We start from the raw sequence: 17,826 nt of genomic DNA on the forward strand, positions 1-17,826 counted from the left end.
TGTTTTGTCTGATAAAGTTCATATTTATATCCAAAAATCTTAGTTTACATTGGCACGTTATGTTCAGTAATGTTTTGCCTCCAAAACATCTGGTGATTTTGCAGAGAGCCACATCAATTTACAGAAATACTTATAATAAACATTGATAAAAGATACAAGTATTATACATGGAACTTTAGATAAACTTCTCCTTAATGCAACCGCTGTGTCAGATTTCAAAAAAACTTTACCGAAAAAGCACACCATGCTATAATCTGAGTACAGCGCTCAGAGCCCAAACAAGCCATTCAGATATCCGCCATGTTGTGGAGTCAACAGAAGTCAGAAATAGTATTATAAATATTAACTTACCTTTGATGACCTTCATCAGAATGCACTCCCAGGAATCACAGTTCCACAATACATTTTTGTCTTGTTCGATAACGTCCATAATTTATGTCCAAACACCTCCTTTTTGTTTGCGCGTTTAGCTTCCAAAATCCAAATTGATGACACGCAGGTCAGACGAAAAGTCCAAAAATTCCAATACAGTTCGTAGAAACATGTCAAACGATGTATAGAATCAATCTTTATGATGTTTTTAACATAAATCTTCAATAATGTTTCAACCGGAGAATTCCTTTGTCTTCAGAAATGCGATGGAACGCAGGTCGCTCTCACGGGAGCCCGCGTGGTCAGCTCATGCCAGACACCTGACTCAAAGAGCTCTCCTTCCCTCATTCTTCACAGTAGAAGCATCAAACAAGGTTCTAAAGACTGTTGACATCTAGTGGAAGCCCTAGGAAGTGCAATATGACCCCAAAGACACTGTATATTGGATAGGCAACCCTATAAACCTCAGATTTCCCACTTCCTGGTTGGATTTTTTCTCAGGTTTTTGCCTGACATATGAATTCTGTTATATTCACAGACATCATTCAAACAGTTTTAGACACTTCAGAGTGTTTTCTATCCAAATCTACTAATAATATGCATATCTTAGCTTCTGGGACTGAGTAGCAGGCAGTTTACTCTGGGCACCTTATTCATCCAAGCTACTCAATACCGCCCCCAGCCATAAGAAGTTAACGGTTTGGCCTATTATGGCTCCTCAATGGGAAGATGACACTCTCACGAAAACATACATGTCAGTTGTTTTTTGCTCTAAGACGCCCACAGGCCTCACAAGACTAATTTGAAGCTCCCCCGGTTAAAAAAAAAATGAATAAAAAGGGTTAAATACATAAATGTTTCAGGTGTATACCTTACCGTGAAATTCTTACTTACAAGCCCTTAACCAACAATGCAGTTCAAGACATAGAATTAAGAATATATTTACTAAATAAACTAAAGTGGAAAATAATATAAAAAGTAACACAAAATAACGACAATGAGGCTATATACAGGGGGTACCGGTACCGAGTCAATGTGCGGGGGTACAGGTTAAACGAGGTAATTTGTAGGTAGGGGTAAAGTGACTATGCATAGATAATAAACAGCGAGTAACAGCACCGTAAAAACAAATACTCCGGTTGGCCATTTAATTAATTGTTCAGCAGTCTTATGGCTTGGGGCTAGAAGATGTTAAGGAGCCTTTTGGTTCTAGACTTGGTGCTCCGGTTCCACTTGCCTTGCGGTAGCAGAGAGAATAGTCTATGACTTGGGTGACTGGTGTAACGACTCCCACCGAAGGTGGCTCCCCTTCCTGTTCGGGTGGCGCTCAGCGGTCGTCGTCACCGGACAACTAGCTGCTACTGACTTTTCCTCCCCCTCCCTTTTTGTTGAGTAGTGACACCTGTTTGTGGTTAGGGTGATTTGTGGGGCTTTATTACCCAGCAGCCCTGCCTGCTACAGTGTTTTCACCCGTGTGGGGAATTACATTTGGAACGCTACTCTGAACTCTCTGTCTCCTGCGTTTGACTCCTTTCATCCACTACACCCCGGGCATTACAGAATCCCGCACCATTCTACAGGAATGGAGTCAGCAGGAGCAGCGGCAAACCCACTCCCATCTATGGAGGAACGGGTGCTACATCACACTACCGTACTCCATCGCATCGGTTCCGCCATGGATCAAATGATGGAGAGAATGGACTGATGGGAGAGGAGTGGTCTCCTCTCTCCACCTGCAGTCTCTCCAGCTCAGGATTCCTCCTCTCCTCTCTCACCATCCTCCGGCTCCAGCGCTCTCCGTCTTGCGCTCCCGAGGGATTATGATGGAGCGGCAGCGGGATGTCAGGGGTTCTTGTTACAACTAGAACTGTACCTGGCAACCGTGAGACCCACTCCCTCGGGAGCGGAGAGGGTGAGTGTCCTCATCTCCTGCCTAACGGGTCGTGCTCTGGAGTGGGCTAACGCTGTCTGGAATGGCCCAGATTCAGCAAAGGAGCACTACCCCGAATTTTCCCGCCGCTTTCGTGCCGTGTTCGACCATCCGCCTAAGGGCTGAGCGGCGGGAGAGCGACTGGTTCATCTCAGGCAGGAGAAGAGGAGCACCCAGGATTACGCGTTGGAGTTTCGGACCTTGGCCGCGGGGTCTGGGTGGAACGACAGGGCCCTTATAGATCACTACAGATGTAGTCTCCGGGAGGATGTCCGCAGGGAGCTAGCGTGCCGGGACGAAGCTCTCTCCCTGGATGAGCTTATTGATATGTCCATCCGGCTGGACAATCTGCTGGCTTCCCGCGGCCGTTCGGAGAGGGTCCTGTGCGTTCCACCACCCAGCACCCCTGCACCCATTCCCATGGAGTTGGGTGGGGCCGTGCCGAGGGGTACCGGAGGAGGAGGCTCCCCCTGCACCAGCTGTGGTCGGAGAGGACACACGGCCGATCGGTGCTGGGGGGGTCCATCTGGGGGTCGAGATGGCATGCGGAACATTTCTCGGTCACCTCAGGTGAGTATGCACCAGACTCACCCAGAACCCCCTGTTAGTCATATGTTTGTCTTAATTTTTTTTCTTACGTTTTTTCCCTCTTCCCAGCATAAGGCACTAGTCGATTCAGGTGCAGCTGGGAACTTTATGGATCGCGGACTCGCCATCAAGCTAGGTGTTCCGCTTGTGCCGATAGATTCTCCTTTTCCCGTGCACTCCCTAGATAGCCGGCCATTAGGGTCAGGTTTGGTCCGGGAGGCCACGGTTCCACTGGACATGGTGACGCAGGGAGATCATAAGGAACGTATAAGTTTTTACATTATCGATTCGCCTGCGTTTCCAGTGGTACTGGGGATTCCCTGGCTGGCTAGTCACAATCCTACTATTTCGTGGAAACAGGGGGTTCTCCAGGGGTGGTCAGAGGAGTGTTCTGGAAGGTGTCTGGAAGTTTCCATCGGTGCCACGTCGGTGGAGAGTCCAGACCAGGTGTCCACGGTTCGCATTCCCCCCGAGTATGCCGATTTGGCAATCGCTTTTAGTAAAAAGAAAGCGACTAAATTACCACCTTATCGACCGGGTAGGGATTGTGCGATAGATCTCCAGGTAAACGCTGCGCTTCCCAAGAGTCACGTGTACCCTTTGTCCCAAGAGGAAACGGTGGCTATGGAGACATATGTCACTGAGTCTCTGGGACAGGGGTAGATTCGGTCCTCCATCTCACCCGTCTCCTCGAGTTTCTTTTTTGTGAAGAAAAAGGAGGGAGGTTTGCGTCCGTGTATTGATTATAGAGGTCTAAATGCCGTCACAGTGGGGTTTAGTTACCCACTACCTCTCATTGCTACGGCAATGGAATCATTTCACGGAGCACAGTTCTTCACAAAACTGGATCTCAGGAGCGCGTACAGTATGGTACGTATTCAGAAGGGAGACGAGTGGAAAACCGCATTTAGTACCACATCGGGTCATTATGAGTACTGCGTCATGCCATATGGGTTAAAGAAGGCTCCCGCAGTTTTCCAATCCTTTGTAGACAATATTCTCAGGGACCTGCACGGGCAGGGAGTGGTTGTTTATATAGGTGACATTCTGATCTACTCAGCCACTCACGCCGCGCATGTGTCTCTAGTACGCAAAGTGCTTGGTAGACTGCTGGAGCATGACCTATATGTCAAGGCTGAGAAGTGTGTGTTCTCCAAACGAGCCGTCTCCTTTCTGGGTTATCGCATTTCCACCTCGGGGGTGGTGATGGAGTGTGAACGCATTAAGGCCGTGCGTAATTGGCCGACTTCGACCACGGTAAAAGAGGTGCAGCGGTTTTTGGGTTTTGCCAACTACTACCGGAGGTTTATCCGGGGTTTTGGCCAGGTAGCAGCTCCCATTACCTCACTGCTGAAGGGGGGTCCGGTGCGTTTGCAGTGGTCAGCAGAAGCGGACGGAGCTTTCAACAGGTTGAAGGCGCTGTTCACGGATGCTCCCGTGTTGGCGCATCCGGACCCCTCTCTAGCATTCATAGTGGAGGTGGACGCGTCCGAGGCTGGGGTAGGTGCCGTGCTATCACAGCGCTCGGGTACGCCACCAAAACTCCACCCCTGCGCTTTTTTCTCTAAGAAGCTCAGCCCAGTGGAGCGTATCTATGATGTGGGGGACCGGGAGTTGTTAGCGGTGGTCAGTGCTCTGAAGGTGTGGAGACACTGGCTTGAGGGGGCTAAGCACCCTTTTCTCATCTGGACCGACCACCAGAATCTGAAGTATATTCGGGCAGCTAGGAGACTGAACCCACGTCAGGCAAGGTGGGCCATGTTCTTCACCCGATTCCAGTTTATCTCTATCGTACAGACCGGGCTCCCAAAACATAAAGGCGGATGCACTGTCCCGTTGTTTCGACACGGAGGATCGGCCCACCAAACCTACCCACATCCTTCCCGCCTCAAGGCTTATAGCACCAGTGGTGTGGGAAGTGGACTCGGACATCGAGCGGGCATTAAGAGCGGAACCCGCTCCTCCTCAGTGTCCGGCGGAGCGGAAGTACGTGCCGCTTGGTGTTCGGGACAAATTGATTCGGTGGGCTCACGTCCTACCCTCCTCGGGTCACCCTGGGGTGAGGAGGACAGTGGGGAGCCTTCGGGGGAGGTATTGGTGGCCTACTTTGGCTAAGGACGTTGGGTTTTATGTCTCCTCCTGTTCGGAATGCGCTCAGAGTAAGGCTTAGGCACCTTCCTAGAGGGAAGTTACAACCCCTCCCCGTTCCACAACGGCCTTGGTCACATCTATCCGTAGATTTCCTGACCGACCTTCCCCCGTCTCAAGGGAATACTACGTTGCTGGTGATTGTGGATCGGTTTTCTAAGTCCTGCCGTCTCCTCCTGTTGCCCGGTATCCCTACAGCCCTGCAGACTGCGGAGGCATTATTCACCCACGTCTTCCGGCACTACGGGGTGCCGGAGGACATCGTTTCTGATCGGGACCCCCAGTTCACGTCCAGAGTATGGAGGGCGTTTATGGAGCGTTTGGGGGTCTCGGTCAGCCTTACCTCCGGTTATCACCCTGAGAGTAATGGGCAGGTGGAGAGAGTGAACCAGGAGGTGGGTAGGTTTCTGCGGTCGTATTGCCAGGACCGGCCAGGGGAGTGGGCGAGATACATCCCTTGGGCCGAAATGGCTCAGAACTCTCTACGCCACTCCTCTACTAACATGTCCCCCTTTCAGTGTGTATTGGGGTACCAGCCGGTCCTGGCACCATGGCATCCGAGCCAGACCGAGGCTCCTGCGGTGGAGGAATGGGTGCAGCGCTCCAAGGAGACATGGAGGGCCGTCCAGGAATCACTTCAACAAGCTAGTGGACGGCAGAAGAGGAGTGCTGACCGCCACCGCAGTGAGGCCCCCGTGTTTGTACCGGGGGACAGGGTCTGGCTCTCAACCCGAAACCTGCCCCTCCGCTTGCCCTGCCGGAAGCTGGGTCCGCAGTGTGTAGGGCCCTTCAAAGTCCTGAGGAGAATAAACGAGGTGTGTTATCGATTACAACTCCCTTCCTATTATCGTATTAACCCCTCGTTTCATGTGTCTCTCCTCAGGCATTAGTTTTAGAGTAGCGTTGTGTTTTCACCCGTGTGGGGAATTAAATTTGGAACGCTACTCTGAACTCTCTGTCTCCTGCGTTTGACTCCTTTCATCCACTACACCCCGGGCATTACAACTGGAGTCTTTGACAATTTTTTCAGGCTTCTTCTGCCTAGTATACTGGTTCTGGATGGCAGGAAGCTTGGCCCCAGTGATATACTGGGCCGTAAGCATGATGCCGAGCAGCTGCCATACCAGGCGGTGATGCAACGAGTTAGGATACTCTCGATGGTGTAGCTGTAGAACTTTTTGAGGATCTCGGGACCCATGACAAATCTTTTCAGTCTCCTGAGGGGGAAAGGTGTAGTCGTGCCCTCTTCGCAAGTGTCTTGGTGTGTTTGGACCATGATCGTTCGTTGGTGATGTGGACACCAAGGATCTTGAAACTATCGACCCCCTCCACTAAAGCCCCATCAATATTAATGAGGGCCTGTTCGTTCCTACTTTTCCTGTAGTCCACGATCAGCTCCTTTGTCTTGCTCACATTGAGGGAAAGGTTGTTGTCCTGGCACCACACTGCCAGGTCTCTGGCCTCCTCCCTATAGTCTGTCTCATTGTTGTCAGTGATCAGGCCTACCACTTTTGTGTCATCTCTCTCTATACCTCTCAGATATAAGACAATTCAAAACAAACATTGTTGCACGGGGGCATTGTCATGCTGAAAAAGGAAAGGGCCTTCCCCAAACTGTTGACACAAAGTTTGAAGCACAGAATTGTCTAGAATGTCATTATGCTTCTCTGGAACTTAGTACCTTTAAGGTTGCAGTGACACATCCATAACCTGTGCAGAAACCAGATTGCATACCAAAGAGACTTCAAGAAAGTCAGTCAGTTGATTGACAAGTTTTTACAACACTTTTGAGAAACAGGGCAAGATAGAAATTGGCCTATAACCACAGGGATATTGGCCTATAACCACAAGGATCAGATTGATCTCCCCGTTTTAAATAAACAATGCACTGTGGCTGCCTTCCAAGCACTGGGGAGTTTTTGTTGTTCTGGGCGGCAGGTAGCCTAGCGGTTAAGAGCGTTGGGTTGCTGGTTTGAAAGGTTGCTGGTTTTAATCCCCGAGCCGACTAGGTGAAAAAGCTGTCAATGTGCCACTTAACCCTAATTACTCCTGTAATTCGCACTGGATAAGAGCGTCTGGTAAATGTAAAATGTTCTATAATGTTTCTTTCACTTTGAACATGTGGAGTAGGTTTTCCCTTTTTAGATAATATTTTAAGGCAGAAAAATGGGGAAACTGTGCAAGGGATGTATAGACTTTCACTCGGCACTGACTGTATGAAGCAACTGATAGAACCCCTTTTGGTAATACAGTGCACCACCAGGCTGTGTTAGTGCAATTTGACCAAGAAGGAGAGTGATGGAGTGCTGTATCAGATGACCTGGCCTCCACAATCACACGACCTCAACCCAATTGAGATGGTTTGGGATGAGTTGGACCGCAGAGTGAAGGAAAAGCAGCCAACAAGTGCTCAGCATATGTGGGAACTCCTACAAGACTGTTGGAAAAGCATTCCAGGTGAAGCTGTTTGAGAGAATGCCAAGGCATCAAGGCAAAGGCTGGCTATTTGAAGAATCTCAAATATAAAATATATTGTTTAACACTTTTTTGTTACTACATGATTCCATATGTGTTATTTCATAGTGTTGATGTCTTCACTATTATTCTACAATGTAGAAAATAGTAAAATAAAGAAAAACACTTGAATGAGTAGGTGTGTCCAAACTTTTGACTGGTGCTGTCGGTATTCAGACCCTTTGCAGAATTTGTTAGTGGAGTGTCTCCTCCTGCCACCGTCACTACTGAGGTGTCAACCACCACAGCATGTAGGCTAAGAGTAAAGAGAACTTACCGTCCATTATCTAAATCAGTGGTGGAAAAAGTACCCAATTTTCATACTTGAGTAAAAGTATAGATACCTTTTAATAGAAAGTTACTCAAGTAAAAGTGAAAGTCACCCAATAAAATACTACTTGGGTAAAATTATTTGGTTTTACATATACTTAAGTATCAAATGTAATTGCTAAAATATACTTAAGTATCAAATGTAGAAGTAAAATGATCAATTATTTAAAAGCAAACGGCACTATTTTTTTGTTTTTATGGATAGCCAGGGGCACACTCCAACACCAAGACATTATTTACAAAAGATGCATGTGTGTTTAGTGAGTCCGCCAGACCATAGGCAGTAGGGATGACCATGTGTTCTCTTGATAAGTGTGTGAATTTCACAATTTTCTGGTCCTGCTAAGCATTGAAAATTTAACAATTACTTTTGGTTGTCAGGGAAAATGTATGGAGTACAATATTTTCTATAGGAATGTAGTGAAGTAAAAGTTGTCAAAAATATAAATAGTAAAGTATAGATACCCCCAAAAACTAGTTAAGTAGTATTTTTACTTAAGTACTTTTTACTGCAATCAGCATAAAGGGGGTGTAAGGGAGAGATTCCCTCCACCACAGCAGCTCCAGTGACCTCCAGCTCAACCCCCCCCCACTGCCTACCTGAGCCTGTTGCTAATGTAAATGACTGCTGACGCGCCTCCATTACTACTGATGAATGTATTTAGGATAATGTATCCGGGACCACTCTATAAAATGTGACCGTGCTCTCCCTGCTCTCCTCCGACATTCATTTGTGTTTGAACAGAGCGAGTCGGTCGGGCTTGACTATCCTCTCTCTGTCTGTCCCCCTAATTTATGCTTCCAATTAGAGATAAGGATCATAAGGAAGAGGGCTGACAATCTCTTAATACAGCACATTAAAGGGATGTGGGGGGGGGGGGGGGGGGGGGGGTTGAGCTGGAGGTCACTGGAGATGCTGTGGTGGAGGGAATCTCTCCCTTACACCCCCTTTATGCTGATTGCAGTAAAATGATAATTAGACAAGTAGGTACACTGAGTCAATGTAAGTGTAATTCATTCTTAAGTGCGAGGTGTATTAGTACAATCAGGCTCTTAATGAGGGGCCTGATATAACTTCTTTGTAAGGGGATCCAGTCAAATGAACAGCACTAATGGGTTTTGGCACAGTGCTGTGTGGTTGTTTATTGCACTGATGTATCAGTTTGCATATTTAGAATGCTTTTATGCCGGAACCGGGGTGATCATTATGTGAGCAAATGGATGGTGAGGGGTGAGGGGGCCTGTGTGAGGGGGCTTGTGTGTTTGTGTAGTGTGTGTGTGTACACGCGTGCACACATGCAGTAAAATGTGTACACACACAACACTATGAAGAGGTTTTTTCCCATTTAGACTCATCCTTCAAATCCTGTCATTAATTACTTTCTGAAAGAAATTGAGACCTGCACACTGTCAAACTTTTCTCCACTAACTTTTTGGGCACAATGGTGTCACTAAGTGCTTACAGAACCCAGCCTTCCCTTCCTCTACCATGCCCCTTTTTCTATCTATGTCACGGAATTCTAGGAGTGGTGGGTGTAGAGTCAGGCGCAGAGAGCAATACTTCCAATGGATGCGTTTATTTCGCTTGGTCTAGCCAACAATCAGGCAATGACCATAAATCAGGTATGTCTCCAAAAACCAGGAAATAACATACAACAAATTATGCAGGAGAAAAACAACTTCACCACTGACAATAGGAATAAGGCCGCACAAAAGCAAGCGGGCACTGGAAGTTTAAAGAGACCATTGATGAACCAAAATAAGCAACAGGTGAAAACAATCAAGACAAAACCAACAGAAAAGAAAAAAGGGATCGTTGGCAGCTAGTAGACCGGTGACGACGACCGCCGAGCGCCGCTCGAACAGGGAGAGGAGCCACCTTCGGTGGAAGTCGTGACAATCTAGCTCTGATTGATTGGATGTTCTGGTCCTGAGGCTTCAGTGTGTTAATAGAACAGGTTTGTGAACTCAGCCCCAGGACCAGCTGGATGAGGGGACTCTTTTCTTTGCTCAGCTCTTGGAATTGCAGGGCTTGGTAATGATATGAGAGGGGGTCACTGTATTTGAGATTTCTCCAAAACTTAATTGCTCTTTATTGAGTTTTTATTATAAGTGGATATTGGCCTAATTCTGCCCTGCATGCATTGTTTGTAGGTCTCCTGTAGCATAATCTTATAGAATTCTGCATGCAGGGTTTCAATTGGGTGTTTGCCCCATTGTGTGACATCTTGTTTTGCAAGTGGACCCCACATCTCGCTACCATAAGTTGCAATTGGTTCAATGACACATTCAATTCGTTTTAGCCAAATTTGAATAGGTATTATCATTTCAATTTGTTTTTTAATGGCGTAGAATGCCCTACATGCTTTCTCTCTCAGTTCATTCACTGCCTCATTAATGTCCAGTTGAGCTTATTTTTAAACCTAAGTAATTGTAGTGTGTGCAGTACTCTATGTATTTTGTAGCAATTGAGAACTTTGGTCTGGACCTTCTCTGGAAAATCATTATTTTTGTCTTTTGCGGGTTTACTGCCAGTACCCAGACCTGCTCTACCAGGTCCAGGAACTGCTGTAGGCCATGTGCTGTGGGTGACAGCAGGAACAGGTCATCTGCGAAGAACAGGCATTTAACCTCTGAATTGTGGAGACTAACACCAGGGGCTGAGGATTTTTCTCGAAAAGTGGCCAATTCGTTGATGTAAATATTGAAGAGTACATTGATTTAATTGTCATATGTTTTACCACCTACACCACTTTCAATAACTTTGTAGAACAGTCCTGTATGCCAAATAGAATCAAATGGTTTTTGGAAGTCGATAAAGCAAGCGTACATTTTGGTGGATATGTTTATCTATCAGGGTGTGTAGGGTGTAAATATGATCAGTCGTGGGATGTTTTGGTATAAATCCAATTTGGTTTTTACCCAAGATTAAGGACGTTTAGAACTCTTACATTTATAATATTACAGAAAACCTTTCCCAGGTTACTGTTCACACAAATGCCTCTGTAATTGTTAGGGTCAAATTTGTCTCTGTTCTTAAAGTTTGGGGTTATGAGTACTTGATTCCAGATATCAGGGAAATAACCTACACTCAGGATCAAATTAAACTGTTTTAATATAGCCAATTGAAATTTTGCACTAGTGAATTTGAGCATCTCATTTAGGATGCCATCAGGTCCGTAATTGGGGAGTCCAATGGATTTTGACTGTCCTTTATAGCTTTTTGTAAACCATTCAATCTCTCATGAATTTGGCATTGTTCTGCGTTTGCATCAGTTTGAACGGTGTTGTAATACAGTGGGGCAAAAAAGTATTTAGGTACACTTCAACTATGACAGACAAAATGAGAAATAAAAATCCAGAAAATCACATTGTAGGATTTTTAATGAATTTATTTGCAAATTATGGTGGAAAATAAGTATTTGGTCAATAACAAAAGCTTATCGCAATACTTTGTTATATACCTTTTGTTGGCAATGACAGAGGTCAAACGTTTTCTGTAAGTCTTCACAAGGTTTTCACACACTGTTGCTGGTATTTTGGCCCATTCCTCCATGCAGATCTCCTCTAGAGCAGTGATGTTTTGGGGCTGTTGCTGGGCAACACGGACTTTCAACTCCCTCCAAAGATGTTCTATGGGGTTGAGATCTGGAGACTGGCTAGGCCACTCCAGGACCTTGAAATGCTTCTTACGAAGCCACTCCTTCGTTGCCCGGGCGGTGTGTTTGGGATCATTGTCATGCTGAAAGACCCAGCCACGTTTCATCTTCAATGCCCTTGCTGATGGAAGGAGGTTTTCACTCAAAATCTCACGATACATGGCCCCATTCATTCTTTCCTTTACACGGATCAGTCGTCCTGGTCCCTTTGCAGAAAAACAGCCCCAAAGCATGATGTTTCCACCCCCATGCTTCACAGTAGGTATGGTGTTCTTTGGATGCAACTCAGCATTCTTTGTCCTCCAAACACGACGAGTTGAGTTTTTACCAAAAAGTTCTATTTTGGTTTCATCTGACCATATGACATTCTCCCAATCTTCTTCTGGATCATCCAAATGCTCTCGAGCAAACTTCAGACGGGCCTGGACATGTACTGGCTTAAGCAGGGGGACACGTCTGGCACTGCAGGATTTGAGTCCCTGGCGGCGTAGTGTGTTACTGATGGTAGGCTTTGTTACTTTGGTCCCAGCTCTCTGCAGGTCATTCACTAGGTCCCCCCGTGTGGTTCTGGGATTTTTGCTCACCGTTCTTGTGATCATTTTGACCCCACGGGGTGAGATCTTGCGTGGAGCCCCAGATCGAGGGAGATTATCAGTGGTCTTGTATGTCTTCCATTTCCTAATCATTGCTCCCACAGTTGATTTCTTCAAACCAAGCTGCTTACCTATTGCAGATTCAGTCTTCCCAGCCTGGTGCAGGTCTACAATTTTGTTTCTGGTGTCCTTTGACAGCTCTTTGGTCTTGGCCATAGTGGAGTTTGGAGTGTGACTGTTTGAGGTTGTGGACAGGTGTCTTTTATACTGATAACAAGTTCAAACAGGTGCCATTAATACAGGTAACGAGTGGAGGACAGAGGAGCCTCTTAAAGAAGAAGTTACAGGTCTGTGAGAGCCAGAAATCTTGCTTGTTTGTAGGTGACCAAATACTTATTTTCCACCATAATGTGCAAATAAATTCATTCAAAATCCTACAATGTGATTTTCTGGATGTTTTTTTCTCATTTTGTCTGTCATAGTTGAAGTGTACCTATGATGAAAATTACAGGCCTCTCTCATCTTTTTAAGTGGGAGAACTTGCACAATTGGTGGCTGACTAAATACTTTTTTGCCCCACTGTATGGGCTGTTCATATGTCACCATTTTGTATTGCTAATTCCTCTAGTTTCGATTATTTCATTATTTTTCAAATTTGACCAGAAGTTGTTTGTGTTTATGGTCTTCTCAATTAGTGTCAGCTGCTTGCTGTTGTACTGTGCTTTTTTGTTTCTGACTGTACGTTTATAGAGTTAAAGCTTAACAGTAATTAAGGCGTAATTCACCATTATTTGGGTCTCTGTGCTTTTGGTTTGATAGTGTTCTAAGTTTTTTCCTCATAATTTTACAATCTGCATCAAACCAGTTGTCTTCTGTGGTCTTTAAAAAAAAAAGTTTTATCAATTGCAGTTGTGCTTCTTTTGCCGTTAGCCTGAATATATTGTTATTTTTTACTGCTTCGACAGAGCTGCAACAGATCCCTTCCGTTCTTGTTGATGGTGCTTTCACTGTTGTTTCTATGGGGAAGATTAAGACAGTTAGAAACAGTATGGCCTGTAATAAAGCTGTTCCCTCGTGTGGTCGTTAGGACAGATAGTGTTCCTGTGCGCGCATTTGTGTCATGACAGATGAGCATATTTCCCTGGGCCTGGAAATGGCATGTCTCTTCCACAAGGGTGGGGAATATCTCCTCTGAGTAATATGGGGATTCTGAGGGGGATATATATTGCGCAATGGAACACATATTACAACTACATTTCATTTTAAAGTTTTAACCAAATGTGATATTTACCAATTTTGAGGGGATCAATTCGATTTTGTAGTTCGGATTTGTACCAAATGATCAACACTCCAGAGTCTCTGCTTCTATTGACAGAGCTGTGTTTCTGTAACGGCACAATTACCTCTCTGTAGCCTGTGGAACAGTGAGTGACAATGTCTGCCTTACACCATGTCTCCCACGGAATGATTAATTCAACATCTTTAAATAGTTTTTTAAACTCCAGTCCAAAGGTTGAGTTTATGCCCTGAATGTTCCACATGTTAACTGATAGTGATTTTCATGTTGCAAAAAGAAGGAATAGCAGAAATACAGTAACTACTAACTACTAAGTTGCTAAGAGTGAGATAGAACAAATGTTTGCTGTTATCCATTGTTTAAAAAATAATATTCATTGAGCAAGTCAACTTTTAGTACAATAACTGTGTGCGTGCGTTTAGTGCAGATGTATTGGAGGAGCTGTTTAATCTCACTCAATCCTACAGAGTTCTCCTGTCCTCTGAGGGCCTCCGTGTAGCTGCGCTGGTCCTGCTGTTGGGCCCTGTGGAGGGGAGGGGGGCCAGGTCTGGGCCGTGGGCTGCCTCTCTGGTCTGGTGTGGGGTAGTAGGCTGGGCCTGCTCCAGTCTGGCTGCGCCGATGGAGGTGGTGATGCTCCGGTGGTGGGTGGGGCCTGTGGGGTGCTCTGGGTCTGGTGGGGCGTTGAGTGGGCCTGGGGCTCCTTGGTGGTGCATTGGTCTGGTAGGGGTCTCTGGGTGGTCCTCTGTCTAGTGCGGTATGGGGTGTGGTCTACCAAGTGCTACGTCCTTTAGAGACATGGCAAACATCCCTACTGTCTGCTTCCTCAGGTGGGAGTGGTTGTGGAGGTGCTCTGGGGTGATTGTTGGGTGGTGAGGAACTTGCACGTGCGTGAGTAAGCCACACCCTCTGGTGATGTCAACATTGACTTTTTGAATGGTAGGGTGATGAAAATCTTTGCCGGGCAGCAGAGGAGATGGTGATGTGGGAGTTGGAACTACTCAGAGGCCCTCTCTGCTACTCTGTTGACCAAGCTGCCTACTCTCTCCTGCTCCTCTCGCAGGTTGTTTGTGCCGGTGTGAATAATAGTGTGGCCTGGTGTGCCAAAGTCATCCTGCGTTTCTGGGCACCATATTTTGGACACTTTGTAGTGGGGGAAGAGTTTATCCTCTTGGATGATTGTCCCATTTGAGTCAATGAGGATGGCCACCTCAGTGGGTTTTACCAGAGTAGTGGGTTTACGGTGTGGGGCTGGAGTACACAGGGCCTGTGTACAAGGAGGGGTGTGTCACGGGGGGTTAGAGAGCTTCTCTCTGTAGTAAGTGTCCCCATGTGAGCCTCCTTGCTGACTGGGGGTGTGGGTAAAGGGCGGTCGGTATGGGGGGTGGTGAGGGGCTGCAGCTTCTCTCCAGGAGTCTCTGTAGTCTGTGCTCTGTGCTGCAGCCCCCTCTTACTGACAGACAACTCCTTTGCCATCTCCTCCTTTACCTGCACTAGCTCTCTCCTCATGGTGGCTTTTACCTTCTCAAGCGCTGTGGTAAGGCTCTCTCTCAACTCCTGGACAGAGTTCTTCAGTTGAGTCCTGCACTGGTTGATCTGGTCCTGTAGAAGCTCTGTGTCTGGGATGCTGCTCCTTTAGCTCAGTAACTCATTCCTCTAACAAAGCCAGCCTGTCTTTCAGTAGCCTGATGCTGGTGCTTCTCTCTCTCTCTCTCTCGCTCTCCCTGCTTCTTTCTCTATCTCTCTCTCTACTTTCTCTCTCTCTTTCTCTCCAGCATTCTGTGAGGAGGGGTGTAGGAGCGGAGGTACCTGTGTGTCGCCCAACACCTGCGTCTGCCCCTCGGGCTTTACGGGACTCCACTGTGAGACAGGTATGACTGTAGTAGCACAATGTAAAAATATATATATATATGTTGATTGAACATACAATTGTATGGCAACCAGCTGCAATAGGATTGTGAGTTTGCTCAACAAAATAGCATTGACTTTGATTCAACGTACAACTGTAAGTGTTAGGCAACCAGCTGCAATAGGTTTGTGAGTTTGCTCAACATGTGGCCATATAGCTGAACCTACATATATTCTCAAGTTGAATTGTATGTTCACTCAACTTTTGAATTTTAGGTTGAGTGAACATGGAATTCAACTTAAGAATTGGGTCGAACTTATTTGCATATTTCCCAGAGTGACTTGCATTTATAGTGAATTGTAGTTACCATTTGTTAGCAACAGAGACATAGTTTTTGTATGGTTTTCAAAGTGATTGTTATCTTTAAACTCTATATGACAATGCATTACATTACATACACAGTTTACAAAACATTAGGAACGCCTTCCTAATATTGAGTTGCACCCCCTTTTGCCATCAGAACAGCCTCAATTTGTTGGGACATGGACTCTACAAGGTGTCGAAAGCATTCCTCAGGGATGCTGGCTCATGTTGACTCCATTGCTTCCCGAGTGGCACAGCGGTCTAAGGCACTGCATCTCAGTGCTAGTGGCGTCACTACAGACCCTGGTTTGATCCCGGGCCGTATCACAACCGGCCGTGATCAGGAGTCCCATAGGGCGGTGCTGTTCTTGACATACCAAACTGTGCGCCTGGCACCTACTACCATACCCATTTCAAAGGCACTTAAATCGTTTGTCTTGCCCATTCACCCTCTGAATGGCACACATACACAATCCATCTCAATTGTCTAAAGGCTTAAAAATCCTTCTTTAACCTGTCTCCTCTCCTTCATCTACACTGATTGGATTTAACAAATGACATCAATAAGGGATCATGGATTCACCTGGTCAGTATGTCATGGAAATGTGTTCCTAATGTTTTTTACACTCAGTGTATAACAAAAGGCCTTTCTTTAAGGGCCTAGTTACACCCTAGCAAAGTGGTCTTGAACAAGCCACATCAAGCCTGCAAGTCACATTATGCTGGCTTGCAAAGTGATGTGTAATTCATGTTGGAGTGAGGATATCCAACAATTTGAACTTTTAATCACCTGCAACCTGCATTCAGTGCCGTCATTTTTGAGCGACTCTTTTTACTGACTCAAGAGTCATGATTCATGATTCATTTTTCAGAGCGACTCGTTCACTTTATTCGTTCGTTTCACCTGCTGGCCGAAATAAATTCTACAGCAGGATTACTACGTGCTCCTCCAGCTCAGTGGCTCTGGAGATGTGCTCCGACCAGCAACTGCGTATTATGTGCGCAAGGGAACATAGTAGATCATGCTGCAGGCAGAATAGAGAAGAAAAAGACATGTTTAGAACTGACGATTGATCGCATGGTGCAAGAATGAATGCAATTAATTGAATATTGAATGTTATGATGGACACAGCTTTGTAGAACCCAAACATACCCAGCCTCTGCTCAACAAACGCAAACTTGAGAATGAATCGTTTGGGGGGCTGCAGTTCGATACTGTGCATATCACTCTCACGGCAGTCATGTAGTGGAAGAATGAGAGAAGGTGATACTCGTGACTGGCTGGTGTGGGAGCACAGCGTGACGACTCAATCATGATTTATGACATTGTTTGGATGACTGACCATTTTTGACCAACCGCCTTGATTGAGTCAAAATTTGAAATTGTGTTTATTTACATTGGATAAAATCCAAAGACACAGAGCTACAACATGGTATATCATACACTGCATTTGAGGAACAATGGGAAAGTAATTCTGCTATGAAAGTTGATAAACTTGTAACCCTACTTTTGAGAAAATGGCCCTTGAATTTTTTGGTACACCTACTGGAGAGCTCTTCTTTGTCTACACACATTCAGCATTGTTCATACACAGCCAGCCAGCCCCAGCCATCTCTTTAAGGATTAACATGTGAGGTCATGTGGTAAACAGTGAGTAGTGTAGAAAAGATTAAGACTAAAAGTGGTAAAAGTAGTAGCCCACAATAAGGAACAATTCCAGGTGAACAGAAAGTGTCCAGATAAAAATATTAGATGCCGCTTACCCAGACACACGTATCTAAATTGATGGGTCATGTGAAAGAAATGCTGTATTTGCTAAGTGGATGGGTCTCTAGAGAAGGTGTAAACGGTACAGCGAAATGGTTACTTGCATAGTAGCAATATCAAAAATAAATAGTGTCAATATAAAGAAAAAAAGAACAAGTGTCAATGCCAGTAGAGAAAGAACAAAATAATATACAGTATGTACAAGAACAATTTCAATAACGATATCAGTGATACTGGTGATAGATGAGGTAGTTATATTCATACAATCAGAGGTAAAGTGGCTGAGCAGCATGATAAAAAAAAAAAAATAGTGGCAGCAATGTATGGCGTGTGTGTTAGGAGAGAGTCATTTGAATAGTGCCAATGCAGATAGTGCTGATGACTGGGAACTCTCCCCCAGCGATGAACTGGTTCGTCC

General features: G+C 45.7%; 1 protein-coding gene across 1 annotated transcript in view; it reads left to right on the forward strand.

Moving 5' to 3' along the window:
- LOC120052026 (protein kinase C-binding protein NELL1-like) overlaps positions 1 to 17,826 on the forward strand; it is a 536,246-nt gene that overhangs the window by 470,819 nt on the left and 47,601 nt on the right. Inside the window, exon 16 of the mRNA XM_038998895.1 lies at positions 15,204 to 15,299. Coding sequence (XP_038854823.1) covers positions 15,204 to 15,299 — 96 coding nt within the window. The remainder of the gene's footprint in view (positions 1 to 15,203; positions 15,300 to 17,826) is intronic.

Source organism: Salvelinus namaycush, chromosome 1 (genome assembly GCF_016432855.1).
Source record: "Salvelinus namaycush isolate Seneca chromosome 1, SaNama_1.0, whole genome shotgun sequence".
In the NCBI taxonomy this organism is placed as follows: domain Eukaryota; kingdom Metazoa; phylum Chordata; class Actinopteri; order Salmoniformes; family Salmonidae; genus Salvelinus; species Salvelinus namaycush.